Genomic DNA, 24,118 nt, shown 5'->3' with positions numbered 1-24,118 from the left:
TTAGAAGAACAGTTCTGCTGCTTTTTCTAAGAATGCCAACAGAATCCTGAGATTAACCTTCAAGAAGATTCTTGGGGAAAAAAAATAGGCCAGATTTATATATTCCTTATAGGTTAAGGTACAAATCTGGAACGCTCTTCTGGGTTGCTGGATCTCCAGAAAAGAAAGAACAAGCTAGAAAGATTTGAGAAAGGCACATAAAACAATCATGGCAACCAGAGAGGTGAGAGTGCCTGGTAATATGAAGGTCAATACCATTCCAGCTGGCAGATTAAGGTGGGGCAAAACAGTCAACATCCATAAACCCTGAAGCCTATGTCACACAAGACCAATAAGGACGGGCTCATCAAGTCTCAGCAATGAGTGACAGAATTTTGTGGTAAGTCTCAACAATGAGGACAAATAAGAGGGCAAACATGAGGCACCTTTGCCCAGATCACAGTTTGACCAGGAGTGAAGATAAATGCAGTGGTTCCGAACCCATCATAAAATTTGAAGGCAGGCGAGACTCCTGTGAGAAGCCCTCCTGTATGTCTAGAGTTGACGTCAGGAAGGGTAGCTTTGTCTAATGTATCTCCTGGTGACACCGAGAAAGGACAGCAGATGGAGCAGAGAGCTGGATCCAGTGAGGCAAATGCTGTCTTCTTAAAAGAGGTCAAGCTCCATGTGGCGGTTTAGCCGAGTGACCGAGAGGGCACACCGAGGGGTCACCCCACCTGTGTCTAAATCGCAGCTTTCCCACCTAGTCATGTGAACTTGGACAACTTCCTGACCATCTCTGAGACTCAGTCTCCTCATTTGGGAAGTGGGGCAATACCTCCTACCTCAAAGGTGCTGTAAATGTGAAGATTAAAGAGACGGCACGCGAGGGATGGAAGCCAGTCCCCACACAGGACGAGGGTGACTCGATGTCAGTTATGACCATTTCTATTGCTGTTGGTGCTACTGCTATTCTCTGCATTGTTGGTATTTCCAAAGAAAATGCCTCTGTTTCTATTGCTGAGTAGAATTAAAGCTGTGTAAAATCAGTCTTACAATTTCAGATTTCTTGACCTGAACTGTTCTTTGCCACATTTTAGCAATTTCTTTTTTTATTAAAAAACTTCCATCATCATAATCAAATAATATTTGCACATGTAGATAAAATGTGCATATATTAATAAAATTAACTTGTGAAAGGTTTTTAATTAAGTTGTAGAATTGAGGCATTTTAAACTAAATAATATTAGCTCACTACAGGGAATTTTATGCTGAAAAAATAAAGAAAAGATTTGTTCAATTATCTAGAGAATTCAGACCAAAAAATCCACTTGCACTTTAATCAACCAACTTGGCAGCCCTGATGGTTCTGGATACAGTAGATAATGACTATAATTTATGTTAGCTGAGAATTCTATTAATTTCCCTATACCTTTTTTGAAGTTATATCATTAATTGCTATTAATGCTTGCTAATCAAGACAGAACGAGTCAGTGAAACAATTAACCTATTTCTGAAGGTGCAAATAGAAAGATAATTCATCAATTTCCTAATTTTTTCCCTTGCTGGAACTCTAGCCTGGCTTTTGTCACTAAACACGCTTTTCCTCAGGCTTCACAGCAGCTGCTGTCAGCAATCAAGAAAAAACAAGGGACGTGTTCATTTATAAGGGGCATTCCTGCAGGTCTGCGGTGAGGAATAATCATCTGCTAGCTTGGGTAAGAACCTCAGTCACGACCACAATTTCCACTCTCTAAAGACATTAAATGGGCTCAATTCCTGCAAGGAAATATACCTCAGAATCCAATCTATTTTTGAAATTAGAGGATATTGTTTTTATGCTGAGCAGAATTCTCTTAAGTGAACTAAGGTGTGTCCAGACGGACAAGTTAGACAAAATAGAGGATGAGGCAGACAAATTATTTCTTGCAACAGCCAGTATCTGAGTTTGGTCTCTAGCCATGCTATACCACGTCCTGTCTAAATGAGGGCATCGCAGAAAGAGCACAGGCTCAGAGTCCAGTGGCCAGGAAGGCTGAGTTCTGGCTTCGTGGCTCACTGGCTCTCTGATCCTAGCCAGCTTCTGTTTACCCCAACCTTCCCGTTACTACGGGAGAAATGGGGTTATGCTGTTGCAAGGACTAAATAAAATAACACATGTAAGGTGCTTATAACATAGCATCTGGTATGCAACAGGTGCTCAATAAACCAAACGTCCCAAAAGATATAATTAAAAATAGGATAGAAACTAAAGAATCCAACATTTACAGAATGAAAAAAATTCTGTTTCACTAAGTCATGTAATTGCTTTGTAATGTCATATATTTTGAAAAGGATTATCAGATACCAACACGTTTATAACCTTTTACATATAATGTGAAGTCAGACCTGGTTCAATGAGACCTCACATGCAATTTCTGAGCCCCCCAAATCCAAATGATAAAATCCAAGGGAGAAAAGAGGGTCAGCCTCTACCTGCCCATCATGCAAAACACGAGCCAATGGAAACCCACTGGCGGCTGGATCAGGGGTTCACCTGTGGCCTGCAGCCCAGCACTGGGGGTTCTGAGGGGCCCCAATTTAAGCCCTAGGGGTGAGCAGGCTCTTGAGGCCGACTGTCATTTACATTCAGGTCCCCACAAGTCCTGCTGGAAATTTGGCTTCTGCCTACTCTCTCCGCTCAATGAAAGAGGATTATTGTTCCGTTTTACACATAAGGAAACTGGTATATGGAGAAGTCAAGGAACTTGGCCTAGGTTCCTAGTTACAAAGTGGTTGCAGCGGACGTGAACCCAGATCTCGTGAAGCCAGAGCCTGTGCTCCTCACCTCCACACCTTACTGCCTCTCAGAAACCCTCGGCTTGTACGTAGCAGCCTGTACTTTAAGGGGTGAATCTGAAATCAAAACACTTTAATGACACTTCCCTGTAACCAAGCCCAGAGAAAACTGGGAGAGGAAAAGAGAGACAAACCCACCGCGGGCGGGGCACCTCCTGTCTGCCGGCCGTTACGGTGAGTCTGTACACAGACCGTCATTCACTGTTCACACAACGCCAGCAGATCTCATTCTCCGGCTCTGGGAGTGTCAGCGAGGCGGGTGAGGGTCCTCTCGTGGTAACGAGGACCACTTACGGTCTGCTCGGCGCCAAAGCCAATGTCCTTTCTGCTACAACACACGCTCCTGTAGCCTCCACCAGTGCGTATTTCAAGAGGAGTTTATTTGGGGGCTGGAAGATTAGAAAAGATGGCTGTGACTCTGCATGAGAGGGAGGGAGGGGAGCTGATCCCCAGCTCCTGCCGTGGCTCGAAATACTCCTTACAGGCGCCAGTCTCAGCAGGTCACAGGTGCCAGCCTCAGCAGGTCACACCCTCGTCGGTCCCCCTTCACCATAGGGTGCGAAAAGGGTAAAATGTTGGTACAATTTATTATCGTAAAAACCTACTTGTGGGAATACAAAGGATTGTTAAAAACACAACTCCTGAAAGATAGTTTCCAAAGGTGGAGCCACGACCAGCCCTTAGGAGAACTGGAATTGATTTCCCACCTACTAGGGAAGGCTGCTTGGTTAGCTTCTCAGCAGACTGACAGCACCCTGCAAAGCCTTCCTGTGGCAGACATGCAGATCGCCTTTCCTCCGAGATTGTGACAAGTCTTATGACACTTTCCCTGAGCATTTCTTCAGCTGAAGAGAGAAGAAAGGGTCTGTGCGCCCAAAGCTTCCTGCCCACTGCAAAGACCCCGGGGCTGGCCCTTTGAGCATCCTGTCAGGATGGCAGACAGGTCCGAGAAGAGGAGGCAGCCGGTGAAGCATCCTCCGGCATCCATTCCTCTCCATTCTACTTCTGGACTAAATCTGTTTACTTCGGTGACTAAAGATTAATGGTGATAGTTTCTCCTAATGATAGAAACACCAGCACTTTTGCCAATAACAACTTGAGCAACAGAACGCGTTGTGTGCGCATCACTAACTGCAATTTCTACATGGCAACTTGAATGTACTTTTTCCTCTGAGCAAACTGAGAGGGCTGGGTCATCCACTCAGTTTCTCCTCATTGCTTTTCCTTATTTTTTAACGCCAGTTGTGTTAACAGAGGGTAAAAAGTTCTCAAGTTATCAAAGGTCCTTTCCAGATAATGCTTTCCACATTTCCATCTGCTTCAGGGTTCTGGTAGTTCCCTGTGGCAAGAGGGCAACCAGATTTTGATTCTAAACTAGGCTGTGGAAAAGCCTTGGGCGCTAGAACGCTGCTTGGCCAGTCCCTGCTTCTCAGAGAGTGGCGTCCTGTTTTCCTTTATTACACGCTCAGGACAGGCAGACAGACTCTAAGCTACAATAGGATAAGGAGAAAGAGGGAAAAGGAGCTGACGCAATCACTCGTCAAGGGTCAAATTAAAAGGCTGGTTCGAGCAGGTCATGGAGCACCTCAGAGACTCCGGCTGATGTCGCCACACCACCAGCCGGGTGAAAATACAATGGCCATAATTAGGAATGAGAATCCAAGGCTTGAAGGACCAGACAAATGGGTTATTGACTGTGAAGGTTGGCCCCTTCACTTCTTCACACACACACACAGATGGGAACAAGGAAAGCAAGCATTTTGAGTGGGAAGAATCATGACAGAGAGGAGGAGGGCAATGGGTGAAGAAATTCATTATTATCTTTAGTGCCACTTCGTAAACTTGAAAATTAACATGCCAAAACTGTGAGAGATGACTTGTGGGAGAGCGACAAACTAACCGACCTAGCGGAGGGGCCGTGAGCCTGAGGACAAGTGCGACTTCTCCTTAGCTGTCTCTCAGGGAACCTGGAGAAATGTCCTGAATGCCATTGTCATTAGCAACAAATTGGACCATAAGAGACCCAAAAGGAATTGTGGGTGGCATCAGTTCTTCATCCTGTTTGCTGTCTGACAGTGAATGTGCATGTGACCGGGACGGCTCGGGCTGCACCGTGAGCAGGTGAGACTGAAGCTCTGTCGCCACGACCTCATGCTGATGTCCCAGCCACATCACCCCTGGTCGGGAATGGCCTCCTCTTTCTAGTCCCACATCTAGAGTCACTGTTCTGCCCAGGCCAAATACAACTTGAATCTCTTCCAAGAAATCCCCCAGGAGTCCCGCTGGGAAACTTAGCCGTCCCTAACTCCCTCCCTCTCATACTCCTCACGTTCCACTGGCCATCAAGTTGAGCCATGGTTCCTCAGAAACACTTGGGAGTGCAGCTTCTCCCCACCCCCAGCATCACTCACTGCCTTAGGCAGGCTGTGCTCACCTCCCCCTGGGGGATTACAACAGCTTCCCTGCGACCCTGTGAGTCTCTCCTTATTCTCCCTAGCGTCACCCTAAATGCTGTTGTTTAAAAAAAAATCAAACTTCTGCCCCTAGGTGATTTGAACTCACCCATTTTGCACTTCTTAAATCCCTACAGAAATTTCCAAAGGAAAAAAAATAGAGAAATAACTGTACAGTCATACGCCACATAATGATGTTCCAGCCAACGACAGACTGCAGAGACCATGGTGGTCCCTCCCGTAAGACTAGTACCATAGAGCCTAGGTGTGTAGCAGGCTATACCTGCTAGGTTTGTGTGAGTACACTCTATGATGTTCACACAACAACCCAATCACCTAAAGACACATTTCTCAGAATGTATCCTGGTCAGTAAGCGACACATGACTGTATTACAACTGAAAATCAGGACCACTACCATCCACAAGAGAATTTCTGCAAGATGGTATGAATGAGCTCTGCCCCAGGCAAAGGCTTACTGCTCTGAATTCCCCATCTGCAAAAGAAAAGTCAAAGGGACCTCCCTCCCCTCTAGAACTGCACAAATGCCGCCAAGGTCAGAATGCCAGGGTTTAGAGGTAAGAGCAGCTGTGGGGCTGGCTGATGGAGGCCAGTCTGAACACCTCAGGAAAGTGCACAAACGTTGCATGAAGGGCTGGATGTGGACTTATACTTGGTGTACACTTATATGGACAGAAATCAAGAGATGGGTAGATGGGTAGATGGGTAGTTTCCAAACTATTGTGTGTGTGTGTGTGTGTGTGTGTGTGTGTGTGTGTGTGAGGAAGATTGGCCTTGAACTTACATCTGTTGCCAATCTTCCTCTATTTTGTATATGGGTCACTGCCACAGCATGGCTTGATGAGTGGTGTAGGTCCACGCCCAGGATCCAAACCTGCAAACCTGGGCTGCCAAAGTAGAGCTCACTGAACTTAACCACTGTTCCACGGGGCCAGCCCCTGGTAGTCCCCAAACTTTGATGGGCATCAGAGTCACCTGGAGGGCTTGTTAAGGCACAGATTTCTAGGCCTGACACCCAGGGCTTTTGATTCAGCATATCTGGCAGTGGGGAGGGGTGTCTGAGACTCTGCATTTCTAACAGCCCTTCAGGTGCTGCTGACACTGCTGGTCTGGGATACTCCACTTTGAGAACTTCGTGAGCACAGTAAGTGCAGGTGAGAGAGGAGGAGAGCCTCAGCATTCCTGGGTTACTTAAACAAAAGTGGAAAAGAATCCTTGAGCTCTGTAATAAAACTCCCTCCATCCAGTGAGGCTGAACTGTAGTTACCTCACTTCAGTCTACACATTCGTTAACGTGGCAAAATAAAGCCAAGGAATCCCAATAAAACGCCCATAATGGAAAAGCCCATAATAAAGGGATCAATTTAAAGAACATGAAGGAACATCCCCTTTATGAGACAGAAGACTTCAGGAAATTTCTGAATCAAATTGATCCAGATGAATCAGAAAATCTGAATCAAATAAAAAACTCATTGAGAGGAGTGAATAACAAACTGTAAATATGAAAACGGAATAATCTGAGATCAGGAAAAATTGCTTTTAGATGAAAATACAATTGCCCAAATTAAAAATGCAATAGAGGCCCTGAAAAGCAGATTGGACAAAGCATAAAATCAAATCAGTGAATTTGGCTTGAATTGGGAGTTTTTCCTGGAATTTGGAGGAAATAGGTTAAATGAGCTATGATGAGACCATAAGCAAAATGAGGAACTGATCCAACAGATCCAATATAAGCACCATAGGAATTCCAGAAGGTGAAAATAGAGTGAGAGAAAAAAAATTAATCAAATTAACAATGTGGAAAAAATCCCCTGACATGAACGAAGAAGATTTGCATCTTCAAATAAAAAGGGTTTACTGAGCACCAAGAAAGAGAGAGCCACTACGGTCCTGGCCCAGGAAAGTGTTCGAGCTTCATGGGCAAATAAATGAAAGTCACAAGAGTCCAGACAGATAAAACAAGGTACCAACCAGAAGGAAACCAAAACCAAAACCAAAAATCTCCAGCTTTCTTCTCTACAACATTAAATGCTGGAATACAATGAAGTAACATCTGCAGAGTTTTAGTGGAATTAAATTGCATCGTAAGTATTCTAAAGATGTCAATCCCCGGCCATATCTCCTTCTCAAGGAGTCTGATAGTTTTACTCCATGTCACTCCCAGTGGTTTTCTGATAAACATTTAACACCTGGCCCTGATCCGTAGTAGTTGACATTTTCCTGGTGCAAGTATTCCGACTGTGACAGGTTTCAAGCTACATACATGACGTCACTGAATGCAGAGTTGGGAGGAGATGCCCACAGGCAGCTTCCACTAGCACAGGACCGCCTCATCCCAAACTCTCAGCCCCCAAACCCACGGCTGCCCCAAGTTAACCTGCCAGGATTCGTGACTGGTAGAAACTGCCAATCAGAGTTACCTTCCCAAGGATCTTAACTAAGACACACAGAAGCTGAGTGGTCATGGTATAAAATGGAGTCTGGTGGCAAAAAAAGCAAGCAGAACAGGCCAGTGAAGAAGAGGACGGAGCAGAGAGGCACAGAGGAGCGCAGACGAGGGCCCCGTGGCTCCTGAGCAGCTGGAGAAGGGCTTTGGATGAGGGAGTTCGTATTTCTGGTTTCTCAAGAGGCCTGGAGGGACCTCAGTCCCGCGCTCCCCGAGATCCCTCCTTTCCCTTTGTTCCTATGAGCCCCTGCCCCCATTTCACACTGCAGCTAGCAAGTTTGTAAGGGTGTCTCTTTCTCGTAACTAAAAAGCTGTTGACCAGAACGTTCTTTAACATGACAGTTCCACTTCTAGGAATTTATCATAGAGAAGTAATTTTGCTGTTCACATAGATGTAGCTAAAAGGGTATTTGCCATTCTGTCTAGAATGGCAAAAATCTGGAAACAATCTATCCGACAGTTGAGAGCTAGGTTGGTCAATTTTGATAAGTTCACTTAAAAAAGGAACCTAGGCAGGTATTTAAAATGATACAGTAGATAAATAGTTAATAGTATATAAATAATAAAATACTGAAGCAATAAAGCCTACAAAATAGTATGTATAGTATAATCCTATTTTGCAAAAAAAGTTTATTTTTTTATTTGCAAGAAATGTATGAAAATGTTAACAGTCATGAGTCTGGGTGTAGAATTGTGAGTTATGGATATCTTCTTTCTGCTTATCTATATTTTCTAATTTTACTGCAATTAACATTTATTATTCTTGTAATAAGAAAGAGAAATAAACTTTGTGTTCCCATAGCTTTTTATATATATCTCAATTACAGGAATCAGAAAATTGACCTATAATTTACCTGTTTATATTCTAGCCTTCACCTGAGGATAGGGATGGTACTTCTTCATTTTTGTGCCCACGATCTCCGGGACTGGCGCAGAGAAGGCACTCACGTTATCATCAAAAGCCGTCTTTTACGACTTCAAGAGATCTTCCGTCTTTTCATAGAGTAACTCCAGAGCAGCTGCCTACGTCAGAACTGTGTGGCGTGCACCATCCACTGCTTTCTCCATCATTTACCCCCTTTCTTCACTAGTTAACGTTGGTTAGTCCTTCACACATTCTCTCTCTACCCTCTTCTTGGGCTATCTTAGCCAAGGTCAGCAAAAACCATCCTAAAGTAATGACTCCATCTCTAGCCCCAGGCTGGCAGCTTAAGTGCCAATTTGCCTTCTGGAAATTTTTCATCTTGGCCTCTAAAACTCAATGTATCAAAGCAGAACTCACTCTTGTCTTTTTTCCCGCCCTTCGCACCTGAATCTGCTCCTTGCATAATCCTGACCCCTGGAAACATCACCATCACCCATCTAGTCACTCAGGCTAGAAATATGAAAGTCACAGAAGACATCTCCCTCTCTTTAGCCCCATAAACTAATATATATTGATTCTACAATCTCCCCAAACTCACAAGTGTCTACCTTCATCACCACTCCCTCCAAGCCCTTATGATATCTCATCTGACGTATTACAAAAGCCTTCCTTCAAATTGGTTCACACGCTGCAGCCAGAATGATCTTCCTAAAACACTCGTAGGTCTAAAATCCTTAACGCAGTCCCATGACCCAAGAATAAAGCCCAAAGGTCTCAGTATGCACAGCATCATCTTCCCCTATCGATCCCCAGACCCCTAGCCCATCACCTCCCGAACTCAAACTGGCCACCAACCGCAATGAAGTCATCGCCATTCTTGGGATGTTCTCCCACCTCTGTGTGGGGGTCCCTCCGCCTGCATTGCCCTTTCACCTAGTCCTCTTAACTGCCTCCTTTTCATCCTGAAAGGTTTGGCTAATTGCCATCTCCTCTGTAAAGCTTTCTCAGAACCGGCACCTGACTCAGGCTAATTACGTGCCCCTCCTCTGTGACCCCAGAGCCCCGTGTGCTTACTCTAGTGGTCTGGAGCGCTGCCCACGTCTCTAATTGTTGTTCTGCTCATCTCTCCCTGGGAGGACTGTGACCTCCCTGAGGTCAAACCTGTCTGAGATGTGAGGTGTGTGTGCAGCCAGGTCTCGTGCAGCCTCTGACATGTGGCAGGTCCTAACAGATTACACTGTATAGCCCTCAACGAGACTATAGGTTCCTTCAAGTTGGCAGCTGCTACCTACCCCATAGAGCCCAGCACAGCAACCTACAGTCAGTGGATAAATCAGAATCTTTAAGTGCTCTGAGAGTCATTCAGAAATAGATTCTACAGAGCAGAAAACACATGGTGATATTTTGGTCAATGCCTTAATATGATCAATACTTTCTACTAACTCTTTCAGTTTACCAGGAAGAGGAAGAGAGCCACTCTAGTCCCTCTGACGCCTCCTCTCCTTCCCCTCCACCTGCCATCTGTTCTCACGGGATGGGTTTGGAGGGCAGGCCATGCCACCCATCTCTGATTCTTGACCTACAACTTCAGGCAGACCCTATGGCGTCAGAAAGAGCAAAATCCAACTTGAAGACAAGTGAAATACTGGCACACCCACGGGGGCTGCAAAACCAGCAACTCACCCTAGGTCTTGTCTCTGCGGCTGAACTAACTGTCCATTGGTCACTGACACATGTTCACTATGGCCTGAGAGAGAAGCCTGGCTCTCAGGATCTATAAGGAATACTAGGTTGTTCTGTTAGCAACATAAGGCAGGGAGAAGGTGAAAGGAAGTAGAAGGAGACGAAGCAGCAAAGACAGATTATGTGAGATGGAATATAGTTAATAACAGTAATTATATTAGTGATAGCATGAATTATTCATATTTAGTTAATAGTCATATTAGCAATGATAGTAATAGTTATGAGTTAATGGGCTAATGATGATTGCAGTGAATGTTGTAATAATAACGGATAGAAGAATAATTCAAAGCCAACAGATCAATCTGAAAAGAAGTAGAATATAACACTAGAAGCAGTATGGATGTGTTCATGAGAAAAAGAGAGCGTGAGAAACCATGTATGTGGAAAATTATCAGAGAATAAATTGGCCAGCTGAAAAAGGAGGCTTTCAGTAGAGCTGCTTATCCAATATCATTGCCTACAGACAGACTCGAGTGACATACACACGCTTCCCGAGTAATCCACGAGACCCTGGTGGACATGGGAGACACAGGGGCCATACTACTCCTGGGATCCCCAATCTTCCCTTGAGCTGGGGATGGGAAGGCACATCTGGGGCAGCTGATCCGAGACCCAGTCAGAGGAAATGTTGCTGTTTTGTCTCTGCCGAGAAGGGGACTCCTACAAAACTACGAATTCCACTTGAGGCCCATTAAGTTGATTTCTTGAGCCCTGAAACAGAAAACTAGAATTATAACAGAAGCTGTTTCTGCTTTATTGAGAGTTTGACCAGGATCTCTGAGCCCTAAATCTTCTCATCTTCCCATGGTGACCATAAACCCTGAGTGCATGAAGAGGTGGGGGGGGGGGTGTGCGTGTGTGCGTGCTGATTTGTGTGCACACACAGACACGCGCAGGTGTGAAGCAGGAAAGCAACATTGAGATAAATCTGTTAGACGTCAAAATTATGTCAAGGATGTCTTAGTTTTTCCTCCTTCAGAGCTCTGGAGATAAAAGGCACAGCTGAAGTTTTTAACTTGACAGTCGGTGGTGTAGAAGTTCCAGCAAGCCTGATGGAGGGAGGAGTTTGTCTTTACTCGAACATGAGACCTGATTTCCTGACCACTCCTCCCCTTCCTGATGAACACCTTTCCCCCTCTCCCGGTTCAAATGCTAACTCCGTGATGCCCCTGAGCACGCGGAGGCTCCCTCCTCTGAGCTCGCACAGCACTGGGAGCCCTTGCCATGGGAAATCTGCCCTGTGCTTTCTTGCAGCCTGCCGACAAGGACACTCCCCATTGACTCTGGGAGGGAAACCCTCACAGCTGGACACTTCGTGTTGGAATCACCCTCCTGTCATGCACAACTCCCAACAGAAAACAGAGGTTCGATAAATACTAGCTGAACGCATCATGAACGGTGACTTGGAAATAGACACACTCGCCCACAAGGCAACGGAGAGAAATCAGAGACTTATGCTATCAAGTGATTGATTTCACGTATTGCCGATTAGATTTAAAATGATACGCCAAGAAAGGATTTTGAAAATGGGTGGTCCATGCAACACATTGAATCTTTGTATTTTTTATACTACTTCAGGATTCATTTGACAGAAAACCATCAATTACGTTGCAGTCAGTTTGTTAAGGAGTGATGGTAGCGTTTTTAAGTGGAAGGTAATATGAAATATATAGAATTTGTAAGGAATACTGCTAAATTTCTCTAATACCTCATTACTTAGTAACGAAACTGCCACTCAATATTTTTCCTACAAATACAATGCACAAACTGACACATACACACAGGCAAAGCGTGTAAAACAGGGAAATCCGAACAATTCCGAGCCAGTCTCTAGTTGATCATTTGAGGCCATGTGAAACCTCATCTAAGAATTCCTTAAAATGACTGATTTGCCTGTAACGCACGTGAGCAGTCAACTTTCAATTGCCTTTGAAAACAAAGGCAGCAGGAGCACAAATAAGCCCGTTTCCTACCAGAACACTAAAAAGTAACAAGATAGACTTCCCGGTTTAATCTCTCCTCCCACTTAACGGAGGCGGTAAAGGATAAAGAAACGAACAAACAGTAGGCTGCAAAATAGAGAAGAAGAAAGTAAAATATCTAAATATCTACAAAATGAATAGTTATCCACAATGTAGCTGGCCAAGCCAGGTTTTTGTGGAGCACTCTGGATGGAAGGCACATACAGACAATGAGTCGAAAAGTAACTCCACACTAAGTTCCTGAGGGCACTTTATCAATTTCCGTAACAACATGACATTGGCCACAGAGGGTGCTTGGCTAGAATACATACTCTCCCGTGCACCCCAATTCAAAGACGCCCTCACTCCACCTGGGTCCTTTCCCCATTACTGCAACCACCTGGCTTTGCCAAAGATATGACGAGAATGGGGGAGAAACTGGGCTTGCTCCGCCACCTGCCACTACCAGATTGTTCAGACACTGATTCTGTTATTTGAAAAATATCCTTGACTTCTTGTGCTCCTAGAGGCTACCTCAAAGCTCCCAGGCACAGGGCCCATAAAGGTGAGGAATTAGCGATTGGGAGATTTCTAAGAGAAGTGTGCCTTACAAACTTGACTGAGGATGGCATATGGGTCAAGTTTGACACCTGCATCCACCCTACCAACACCCACGGAAAATAAGTTCAATCTCACCAGTCACTTAGACACACAAAACATACTCACTTTTGGAGACTTTTGAAATGATTTACTTTTGAAAGTTTAAATGCTTGCAAAGATCTCATTTAAATTCTCAAAAAGCAAGTAACTTAACCAATCAAATTGTATGGACATTTTCTCAACGTTCCATTTAACTTTTAATTACCCAGTGGGCAGTAATGGCTCCTCTGCACCCGCGCTGGAGCTGTTTCTCAGCCCAAGTCACCGTGGTTGTCACAGATACCCAACACTCTGTCCTCAAGCAAAAAATCATTTTGAAGTAAAGGTTGGGAGAGATTACTGTGCATGTGCAAGAGCAAGCCTTTGAACTTCCTTGCCTTAGTTATTTCAATGTTCTTTGTAAAAATAGCAACAGCAATTAGACCATGTTTGTGCAGCAACTGCAAACATACCATTTCCGAGTTCCAGGAGCATGAAAACCCTCTAAACCGTTAATCTTATGTTTTCCCATTTCTGCCACAATCTCACTGTGATTTCAATGCAGTTTCTCTCTATGTATACATATGTATACAGTCTTCATTTTCCCCGAATTTTTGATATAGCAGTCTTTGCCCAATCTCAGAAAGCAGAATATTATAAACACTTAGAAGATTTGACATGAAGCCAATAAGACAAAATAGCATAAGAAGATGAGCAGGAATGAAGAAAAGGCAAGCACAATAATAACATAGACAAGCATATTGCAGCAGGGACTTGCACCTAATTATGATAAAGGCACAAATGAACTGTGTAATGCGTGGGCTTTAAAGCAAATAGGAGGAAAAGCTGCAAACGGGTTTTCACTAAATGCAAAATGGGAAGCTGCCCCCAGTACTGGGCCTTTGGAATCGCTCCTTAGCTCTCTTCAACATCTGGAACAGACTCTTCTATCTTTATAATGAAGCGAGGAAGCTTCTAGAAGAAGAGGCATTGAAAAGGAAGGGAGTGTGGTACAGTAGGAAAGACATGGGGCTCTGTCCTAGCGCTGCCACTAAGCAGATGTGTGACCTGGGGCAAGTCAGTCACCTCTCCAGGCCTTATTTACTCTGGCTTGTGTGATTCTAAGAGTGTATCCAGAGATTAGTGAAACAAAAGACGAAGGAGAAACATGAAGGAAAATCACAGAGGAATGGGTGGAGGTCAGCATCTGTCTTACCCCAAACAGGTTTTCTTATTTTTCTGCACCGGAGGCAACAAGAACAGGTGAATAGAGAGAAGCCATTGGTGAACTTACTCAAGGAGGTTTCGGGGGCTGAGAGTTTAATGAGGGGAAGGACATGACCACAGCAGGGACACATTCCAGGGGAGGAAAGGATCTAGGGGGAGGGAGCTAGGTGGAAGAGAAAGGCCAGAGAGGGGCAGAGAGAAACACTGGCAGACCCGCCGAGCCCAGAGGAGGCCAGAGACCTGGAGCCATTTACAGAACTGGGCCTCACCTGAACCAGGACTCCAGAGTTTCCCTGTGACGCCCTGAGGGTCCCACTTCCACGAAAGCTTCCTGTCGCAGCAGCCTCTCCCCAAGCTTTCCCTTTCCAGGGTCATGACTTCCCCCTTGATCACAGATTCTTGCTTCCAAAGGAGAGGGGAGGGGAGAGGCGCGGCGCAGTAAGAAGAAAACGGAAGAGCACGTTCCATTTCTTGCTCGCCCTCTCCCCTCAGTGGCTTCTCTGAGCCCTTACGCGGAAACAACTTGCATCTAGCGAGAACAGATGGTGCAGTGGAAAGGTCACAGGCTTTCTGCTTAAAAGGCTGAAATATTTCTCCAACAAGTCAGTGTAAATAAAGAAGTCAAGTTATCTTATCATCCATCTAGCTGCCAAATCCTTTAGGTTCCCCTTCCACTTCCTTCCACAAAATGGCTTGAGGCCTGTGCTCATCTCCGCTTGAGGAGACTGATGAGTGGACAGCTGGCACGAAAAGGGCCCAAGGGGCAGGAGAGCCCAGGGGCGGTCCCCCACCGAGCCTGCTGGGGGAGGAGCTTGGGGGGGTGGTGTCAGTGCTCAGTGGCTGGCCTTGTTATCTTCAGCCCATTGCAGCTTAGCTTGGGCAATCCTTACATCTTCCCTGGATAATTATCGACACCTTCTCACTGGCCTTTCCTCTTGCTTCAGCCCCTCTCCAGAATCTCTAGAGTGCAGTGTTTCTTAAACCACATTCCATGCTATACTGGTGTTGTACTTGCTTATTTGTTCATGCAAAAACACCACGGACCTACCATGCACCAGTTACTGCGGAAAAAAGGTTTTGTGGTCAAATAAATGTAGGCACTCTCCCTCTTCTCAGAATTCGCAATATGGGTATTAACATATGCAAACGAAATCTGGCAGAAACAAAGGCAGCTCCACTTCCTGCGGCCTAAGAAACATGATTTAGAAGCTGATCCTCCAGCTATTCCTCCACATGCTGGATTCATCTTCCTAAAACACAGCTGTCAGCGTGGAGCTCCTCGGCCTTAAACCCTTCAATGAGGTCATAGAATAGACTTCCAACTCCGTTCAAACTCCTCTGTCCTCTGGCTTGGCTTCTGGACTTACTTCGTGCCCTATGTTCCAAGTGAATGGGGCCACTTGCCCTGCTCACCCCCACCTACAAGGTCTTGCTCATGTGGATCCTTACCTGGAACATTCTACATCTCCAAATCTCTGCTTCTACCCATCCTTCCAGGCACATCTCAAACACCTCCACAGCCAGACGAGCTCTTTATGCAGCTCCTTCAGGTCATTGATTTTAACCCTTTTAGACTGCTAATGTGACAGACCATTGAGGGGAAATCACTATTTCCCCTTAAGCTCCTCCAGGTTGGGGCCTGCTCCTGATTCATTTACTCATTTTCATATCCTGTGTGACCTGGCACCCCCACCCCCAACACCTGATACAGAAGTAGGGACAAAGCAGTGGTCCAATAAAGAACTGGCTGGCCTGGGCCACTGACCAGCTAGATGACTTTGGGTAGGTCTCCTAATTTCTAATGCTGCCACTTTCCTTAACTAAGAGCACAGGCATTGGCGTTCAGATAAACCTGGCTTTGAAATCCAGCTCTACCACAGGCAGAGGAAAGAATCCCACAGCCATGGTGGCTGCATGAGAGCATGTACATTCAAGCTGACCTGTGTTTCGTATATGTGTCATTTCACCTTTGTCCCAGCTAAAAACGAAAGGCTCCACAGAAATTCCCCGGCTGGGCTACTCTAATCCCCACAAACTTTAGAGCTAGTATAGAGCCAAGGGTGCCGTCTTAGAGAGACCCCACAAAACCAGCGTGTGAGGACAGCAGAAAGCCAAGAGAGCCATACCCGTGAACTTCAGGCGAGAGGAGCCATGGGGCACTGGAGAGGAAGCCCACTGTGCCCCACAGCATGTGTCCCGTTTATGGGATACAGCAGAATGTCGATTATCTAGACTAATTGGGGATTTAACGACCCAAGTAATCCATTTTTCTGGATAATTGATCATGATGGACGTGAGAGGAAGAATCCTCAGCTATTCGGGCAGAAGGGCCAACACACTGGTCTTTCAGGTGACCTGCCTTCCAAAAGTTAACACAGAGGACTACTTACAGGCTGAGACGCCAGGGCAATTGGGAACTAAAGATCTTCACTTCTATGCTTCCAAGTGGATGTGCCTGGATTGTACGTTTGGGAAAAAACCCTGCTGGGGTATAAGGCAGACCTTCCTAGAGGCCTGTGAAGGCTTCCGACCAGGATGGCAGCACTAACGTAACAGAATGGTACAGTCAGTTAAGCCTTTTCAGTGACCTCGGAAAGCTCAGGCACCTTCCAGAATGCTAAGGAAAACAGATTCTCTGGTCTGAAGGATCTGGCCTCTCAGGCGATATTCTGCGATATGCAGCTCTTTTCCCTACACATGCAAATTCTCCAACACAGAGAGCCTTTATAGACATAATACGGTTTAAAAAATGTGCCTCACAAGAGACAATTCTAAACAGAGCATTGTGCTGTGGTGGCGCGGCAGCACAGCAGAATAAGCTGTTTTTGTTTCGTCTCTCTTTGAAATGCTCAGCTTCTCCCTCTGCTGTGGTTGTGTGTGCTGGAGGGAGAGCAGAGGTACAGAGCACTGCACATTCCACCGAAAAATAACGCGACTGTCTGCTGATGCAGCACGAGGCAGGGAGCCAGTCATACACTGTGGCATTGTTTTCCCTGCAAAGAAACACAATGATTCCACGTCAGCATCACCAGAAAAAGTTGACAGTCCTTTCAGATGACCTTTCAATCCATGAGTGCTTTTATTATTTGTACACATTTTAAATGAACCTGACCCTTGGCCTCTACTTTTCCTCCTATAAAATATTCACTTCCCTGAGGGTGTAGATGCATAATGATCCCTACCGCTCATTTATGTTTTCAAGGCTGTGTTTCAATCCTGTTGCATTTAACTTTTATTCAAAAGGAGCAAATTATGTATTACAAAGTACCTTACTTTAAGCAAATAAGATATACAAAAAGATAAAGCCATAGATCACATGAATTAAGAGGATTCTTTCATCACTGAGCTTCTCTTAGTAAATTTTAAAATATTTGTTCCTAGAAAATGTATATTTGTTTATTCTTAGAAATAATACACTCTCATACAGCATAGCTCGTGCAGAACAAATCTGTCTCTACACTCTGGATATTTGGAAGACCCTGCACCAGGCACCACACGTAAGGTGCCTGCCCTCTAGATGTTTCCCTAGCTTATCATCTCTGGGAGAGCTAAGGACAACGCTAAAGTATAAATGGTCAGTTAGTGCTGCTAGGTGGTAGTGGTGGCTGCCCAAGCAAAGGCCACAACAAGATCAAGGAGGCTCCTTGGGATGGGCACAGCCCACCCCTGTTCTACCAGCCACTCCTCATAGCAGCCAATAGCATCACCCACAGAGTAGACGGGGCATCTGCCCCATGGCCAAGGCAGGATTTAAGACTGGAGTTAGTAGTGGCCATCTGGTCACCACCTGAGAGCTTGCTTGAGAATGGAGCCGAACTGGAGGACAGCAGAGCCAGATATGGAAAGAGACCCAGTCTAATGAAGTCAAGTATGTGGGTCTAGCTGTGTCTTAAGACAGTCTGCCCCTGGACCCTTCCATTACCTGTGTCGAGAAATCCCCTATGTATTTTTAAAGCCAATGCCAGGAATAAATAACCTTCAGGGAAACCAAGAGGAAAACGAGCCAAAGGCCCAGCCAAAGGGGCTGCCTTCCGAATCTATTCCCCACCCCCTGTCCACCTGAGTAGAGAAAGACCATCCAGATGTGGCCTCACTTTCATCTCCTAACAGACGGTCCCAGAACTCCAATATTACCTACACTGGTAGAAAGAACACCTATGAAAGCAGGGGACTTCAACTCGTTTCTTTCAAATATGGCTTATTCCATCTTTATTCCAAGACATCCAAAAAAATGATTTCTTTACTCCTGGATCCCCCAAAGTCTGCTGCCTTTTCCTTACTCCTGCTCTAGATACCTGGGAAGACATGGACAAATTCATTTATAATGAATTCTCCTATGAAAGAGCATAATTTCCCCCTCTGACATCAAAAATATACTAAAAGTGATTTGGAGGAAATGACAGCTATCAATATAAGCTCAGGTGTGATAAGAGTTTGAGGTGACTAGTTGCCAGAGTGTTTAAAGGAGGGAAGAGATGTCAATGGCCTGTTGTGCCAGAGGGACTAAGCATCGGAATATCTTGACTTGCCTACCACATCCTTTAAGGGGTCATTCCACATGAATCACTAAGCTCTTTCTACATGACCCACCATTCTGGTCACAGTTGACTCGACCATGGTGGGCGTCTGGCCCACAGTCTATGGAGGGATCTGCCAATGTCACCTTGGCACGAGGCCCATGGAGGGCGTCCGGCCCACAGTCTATGGAGGGATCTGCCAATGTTGCCTTGGCATGAGGCCCATGGTGGGGAACTAGACCAAGCAGATCTTCACCTAGATTGGGCAGTCTGCCCCTAAATCCTGCCTTCCTTATTTCCATGTGTCCTTGGGCAATGAATTTTCCATCACTTGCTGGAACCTCAATGAGTGTTTGCTTTTTGCAGCCCACTGTGCAAAGTGTATTAGACACACAGCAGGCATCATCCGGGTTATGAATACAGTTCTGTGAACATTCTGCGCATTCCTTTATTATAGCACTCACCGCATTGCACGATAATCCTGTCTCCCTCTGTGAATATACACTGTTTCACTAACTAGGACCCATATCTTACTGTGTTACTGTTACAGAATCTAGCACATTGTGGACACTCAATAAATGTTTGCTAAGTAAAGGAAAGCTAAGCAGCCATTGGAGCATTGATGAGAAAGGCCAGGGAACAATGTATTGAAGGAGGAATGACTACAGTATTGATTCAGTATCACTCCAAACCCTAAAGAAACAAAAAACCACCCCTCCTGAAATAACAATAAAAAAATAAGCAATACATACACAAGCACTCATTCAGTCAAATTATTTCAGTTCCACAGAAAATCACATTGGATACATACAGTGTACACAGCTGAGCAATACGCAACAAGAACTGAGCAACTCCAGGGTTAAAGAGTACCAATCTTAACCTGGAACATCACATATGTTAACCAAATAGAGGTAAGTCAATGTAAGACCCTCACTACCTCTGCTGTTTGAGTTCTGTATCTTTGTAATTTACTTTATTTTGCTAAGAATCTATTTTAAAAACATAAAGTTACTATATGATGGAGCAATTCCACTCCTAGGTATATAACTGAAAGGACTGAAAACACAGACTAAACCAGATATTTGTACACAAATATTCATTGCAGCACTATTCACAATACCCAGAAGGTGGAAGTAACCCAAATGTCTGTCACCAGGTGAGTGGATAAACAAGTTGTGGTACACTTATACAATGAAATATTATTCAGCTATAATATGGAATGAAGTTCTGATACATGCTACAACGTGGATGGACCTTGAAAACATGCCAAGCGAAATAAGCCAGACACAAAATGACAAATGCTGTATGATTTCACTTACACGACATATCTAAACATATTCATAGAAATCAAAGGTAGATTAGCTGTTACCAGGGCTGGCAGGAGCGAAAGGATGGGAGTCATTGCTTAGGAGCTAGAAAGTTTCCGTTTGGAGCGATGAAAACATCTTGGAAATAGATATTATTGATGGGGTGTGAACAATATTGTGAATGTAATTAATGCCACTAAATTGTACACTTAAAAATGGTTAAAATGGCAACTTTTGTGTTATATATATTTTACCACAATAAAAAATAAAGAATCTACTTAAAGATTTCTGATTTTAACCACATGGCAGAATGCACTATCATGGACCCGATTCCTGCTTTAGGCACATAAAATTTTAGGTGAAATAGAAGAAAGAAATTTAAAATTCAGAGCTAAGCTTGATAGAAAAAAAAGAAGGCAATTAGTACATGCCAAAAAATAAGAAAGATTAAAAAGACAAAGAATTACTACCTGTGTTTTGTAGGACTCCTTAATTTGAAAAATTAATTTAAACCAGCTCCAGACCAATGAAACCAGCAGGACAATGGCACAAACAGATGCAAAACCCTTCCCTAGTGTCACTTCTATAATCCATGAATCTAAGAATTAATTCCTAATGAAGGTGATCTCACACACACACAAAACAAAGTCACTATCAGGAAGAGTCAGTATATTCACGAAACAAGCTTCACACCCCAGAGCTTGAGACAATGGAGGAATCTGGGAGAGCCCGTAAAATAAGGAAGTTCAAAATGATTAAACACTAAAAAACCCTGAAATTCCAACAAAATAATAGAATGCTATAAAAAAGAAAATGTAGATTTACAAAGTAGCAAATAAAACTTCTACAAATGAAAAATATAGTCATCAGAATTAAAAATTCAAAGGTGAGGAAAAACATCAAATAAGACAGAGCTAAAGTGAAAACAATTAAATGGAAGAGCAATCAAGGAAATGTGCCAGAATGTAGCAAAGAGAGATAAAGAAAAAAATAACGTAAAATAAGAAGGTCCAAAATATGTTCAAATTGGAGTTCTAGAAAGAGAGACTACAACAAGAGAAAGAAAAGCAATATTCAGAAAAAATAAGGCTGAGAACTTTGGAAGCGACAAAGGACATGATTCCTCTCAGACTTAAGAAACAGAATGATTGATAGGCGGAAGCAAATAAACTACCTAGTGAAACCATAGACAGCAAAGACAAGGGGAAAAATCTTAAAAACAACCATCGAAAAAGATTACCTACAAAAGAATAATCGAACTGGCAGCAGATGTCTTATCAGAAAAATAAAGCGGCTAGAAGAAAATGGAATCATAGCATCAAGGGGGTGAAAGAAAGTGAACTATCAGCCGGGAACTTTATACACATCCAGACGGTCATTCAAGGTTGAGGGTAGAATGACTTCCAACGATGGACAGATGTACAAATATTCATTGTGGTATTCCCTGGAAAAACACTGAAGTTAGTTTAAATGTTCTTTTTACAGGAGACTGGTAGAATGAACAGTGAATATGTAGTAGCTATAAAAAAAAGAATGGTGAAGATCTCTACATACTGATTTCCAGGATATTAATTAAAATAAGAAGTGCTGATGAATATATAATGAAAAAATATATACTTAAAATTTTATTGAGATATAGTTCATATACCTTAAAAGTCACCATTTTAAAGTGTATAATTGAGTAGTTTTTATTATATTCACAAGGTTGTGCAACCACCAATACTACTTAATTCCAGAACATTTCACCATCCCCAAAAGAAACCCTGTACCTTCTAGTAGTCACTCCCATTGCCCCTGAGCCCCTGGCAACTACTAATCTACTTTGTCTTTATGAATTTCCCCATTCTGCACATTTCATATCAATAGACTCATACAGTATGTGGGCCTTTGTGTCTGCCTTCTGTCATGTAGCATACTGTTTTCAAGGTTTATCCATGTTGTACCCACGAGAATACATGTACCTATGTATGCATGAGAACATGTTGAAAAGATACAGGGAACACTTTGCACGCACTCCCATCAGGCATTTTTGGAACAGTTTGAGCATCAAAATGAAAAACTGGGGGATTACATTATAATATATTATATTAATAAAAAGAACACATGAGTCTATTCTGAAAACTAAAAAAGGGTGGAGGTTATGGTGAAGGAAAAGCAGCTCTTTATGGAAGAATGCTAACTTAACACATAAATGGAACAGTAGAAGTCTCAGAAAATCACTAGAATGCAACCGTCATGGTAATATTTGATTGAGGCTAGAGTCCTCAGCGAATGTTAAAGCTACTGGGTAGAGACTACTGGGAAACAGAATAGTCACACAGTTTCAAAGTATTACCACACAGATTTTGAACGAATTACAAAGGAAAAGTGCAGCTTTACATTTGGAGAAATCTGTCGGCCGCCACTTAACCAAAAATCATCAATAATGAGACAAACTGACGTCAAGTGGCCTCTGATGCAGTGCACTGAGAAGGGCATCATAGCACCAAGACATTTGACCCGAAACTAATAAAGAGGAAACCATGAGATCAATTCAAGATTGAAGAACATTCTACAAAACAACTGGTCTGGATTTTTCAAAAATGTCAGTGTCAAGACAAACACAAGGCCGGGGAACTCTTAGATTAAGGGTAAAGAGACCAAGGGGACCTGAGGACTAATGCAGTGAATAATCCTTAATTGGATGCCAGGACTGAAAAAAAAGCCATGAAGTTCTTTATTGTTATAATTAGGGACATCTGGATACGGACTCTATCTTAGATAATAGTGCTAAATCAATGCTAAATTTTACAGAGATAATTCTACTGTGGTTATGGAGGAGAATGCTCTTGTTCATAGGTGATAGATGCTGGGGCATTTAGGATGGGATGTCTGCAACAAATTCTCAAATGCTTCAGTCTAAAAAAACTGTGTGTGTGAGAGAGAGAGAGAGAGAGTGAGAGAGGAAAATGCTAACAGTCAGTGAATCTAGGTGAAGGGTATAAGAGACACATTTTGTTCATCTTACATTTCTGCAAGTTGAAATTTTCCAAAATAAAGGTGGGAGAACAAAGGAGGGAGGAGAAATAAAGGTATTTTCAAACTTTCAATAGGAAATGACATCTGAAGGAGGTGCTTCTGTAAGAAGGATACTAAACACAGATGGAGGCGAGTTGTGAGAAGCAATGATGAGTAAACCATGTTACTGAATCTAAAGAAACACTAACTGTGAAAAATAACTTTGTATTAGTATTATAACTAACTTGGGGACCAAAAACCAGATAGAAGCAATGTGACAGACCACAAAGATACGAAATGCAGAAGAGGAGTGGATCGCCATTGAAGCCTGCGCAGTCCGTTTATGTCCAGAAAGTGTTGCCTAATTTTAGACTCCTTTCAGTCAATGACCCATGTTAAGTATTTGAGTGTAACCACTATAAAATAGAAATATTTACGTAAATTTACAAATACACAAATGATATTATATAGAATGATGGGGATGAAAATATGTAATAAAATAGGAAAACATGAAAGAGAAGGAGTTGCACCTAATTCAAGTTAATGGTTTCCTCAACAAAGAGAGAAGGGGATCAGGGGGAGTGGTTTTTCTGTAAAATTGTACTTCTTTAAAATGTTCATATCTGTTAAATGTTGGTGGGGTGCACTGGTATTAAATTAGAGCTTTTTACATGTCTGACATATTTCACAGTTAAAAATTTTTTAAAAGAATCCATTCAAATACTTTATGATTTATATGGTCAGGCAGAACATGAGCAAGAGAACCAATGCCCAAGGGAAGAACTGCGATTTGCTATGACAATTCCTGCAGCTGAGACGTGCACCAGGCCCGGGGGGCTGGGGCGCTCGGGATCAGGGAACGTCCCCCAGAGCAGTGTCAGCCTGCGCTGATGCTTGAAGACATTTGACAGTGGACAAGGACGTTCAGGGCAGAAAGAATCAGGGTGGCCAAAACGTAGAGATGCAACAGAGCTGGGCGCCTGGACAAGGGCAGGCGGCTGGGTGTGACTGAAGCGAGGGTGCAGAGGGGAGGAGGTGGCTGACAGGTCTGCAGGGGAGGAGGCCCCGGAGTGTCAAAGCAGTGGCACCATTTCTGGAGAGCTTACTCTGGACCAGGAGATAAGCTG

At 43.7% G+C, this 24,118-nt stretch overlaps 1 protein-coding gene across 3 annotated transcripts in view; it reads right to left on the bottom strand.

The window, feature by feature from the left end:
• Positions 1-24,118, bottom strand: part of SDK1 (sidekick cell adhesion molecule 1) — an 865,901-nt gene that overhangs the window by 274,050 nt on the left and 567,733 nt on the right. The window contains exon 1 of one of the 3 annotated variants that reach the window (XM_070484136.1): positions 14,440-14,677. The exons of the other annotated variants lie outside the window; for them this stretch is intronic. Within the exon in view, the coding sequence (XP_070340237.1) occupies positions 14,440-14,638 (199 nt within the window). The 5' untranslated portion in view covers positions 14,639-14,677. Of the gene's footprint in view, positions 1-14,439; positions 14,678-24,118 lie in introns of those variants that run through there. 3 annotated transcript variants of the gene reach the window in all.

The sequence above is a fragment of the Equus asinus genome, chromosome 14 (genome assembly GCF_041296235.1).
Source record: "Equus asinus isolate D_3611 breed Donkey chromosome 14, EquAss-T2T_v2, whole genome shotgun sequence".
NCBI classification, from domain to species: domain Eukaryota; kingdom Metazoa; phylum Chordata; class Mammalia; order Perissodactyla; family Equidae; genus Equus; species Equus asinus.
This window is presented reverse-complemented; position numbering and strand designations above follow the sequence as displayed.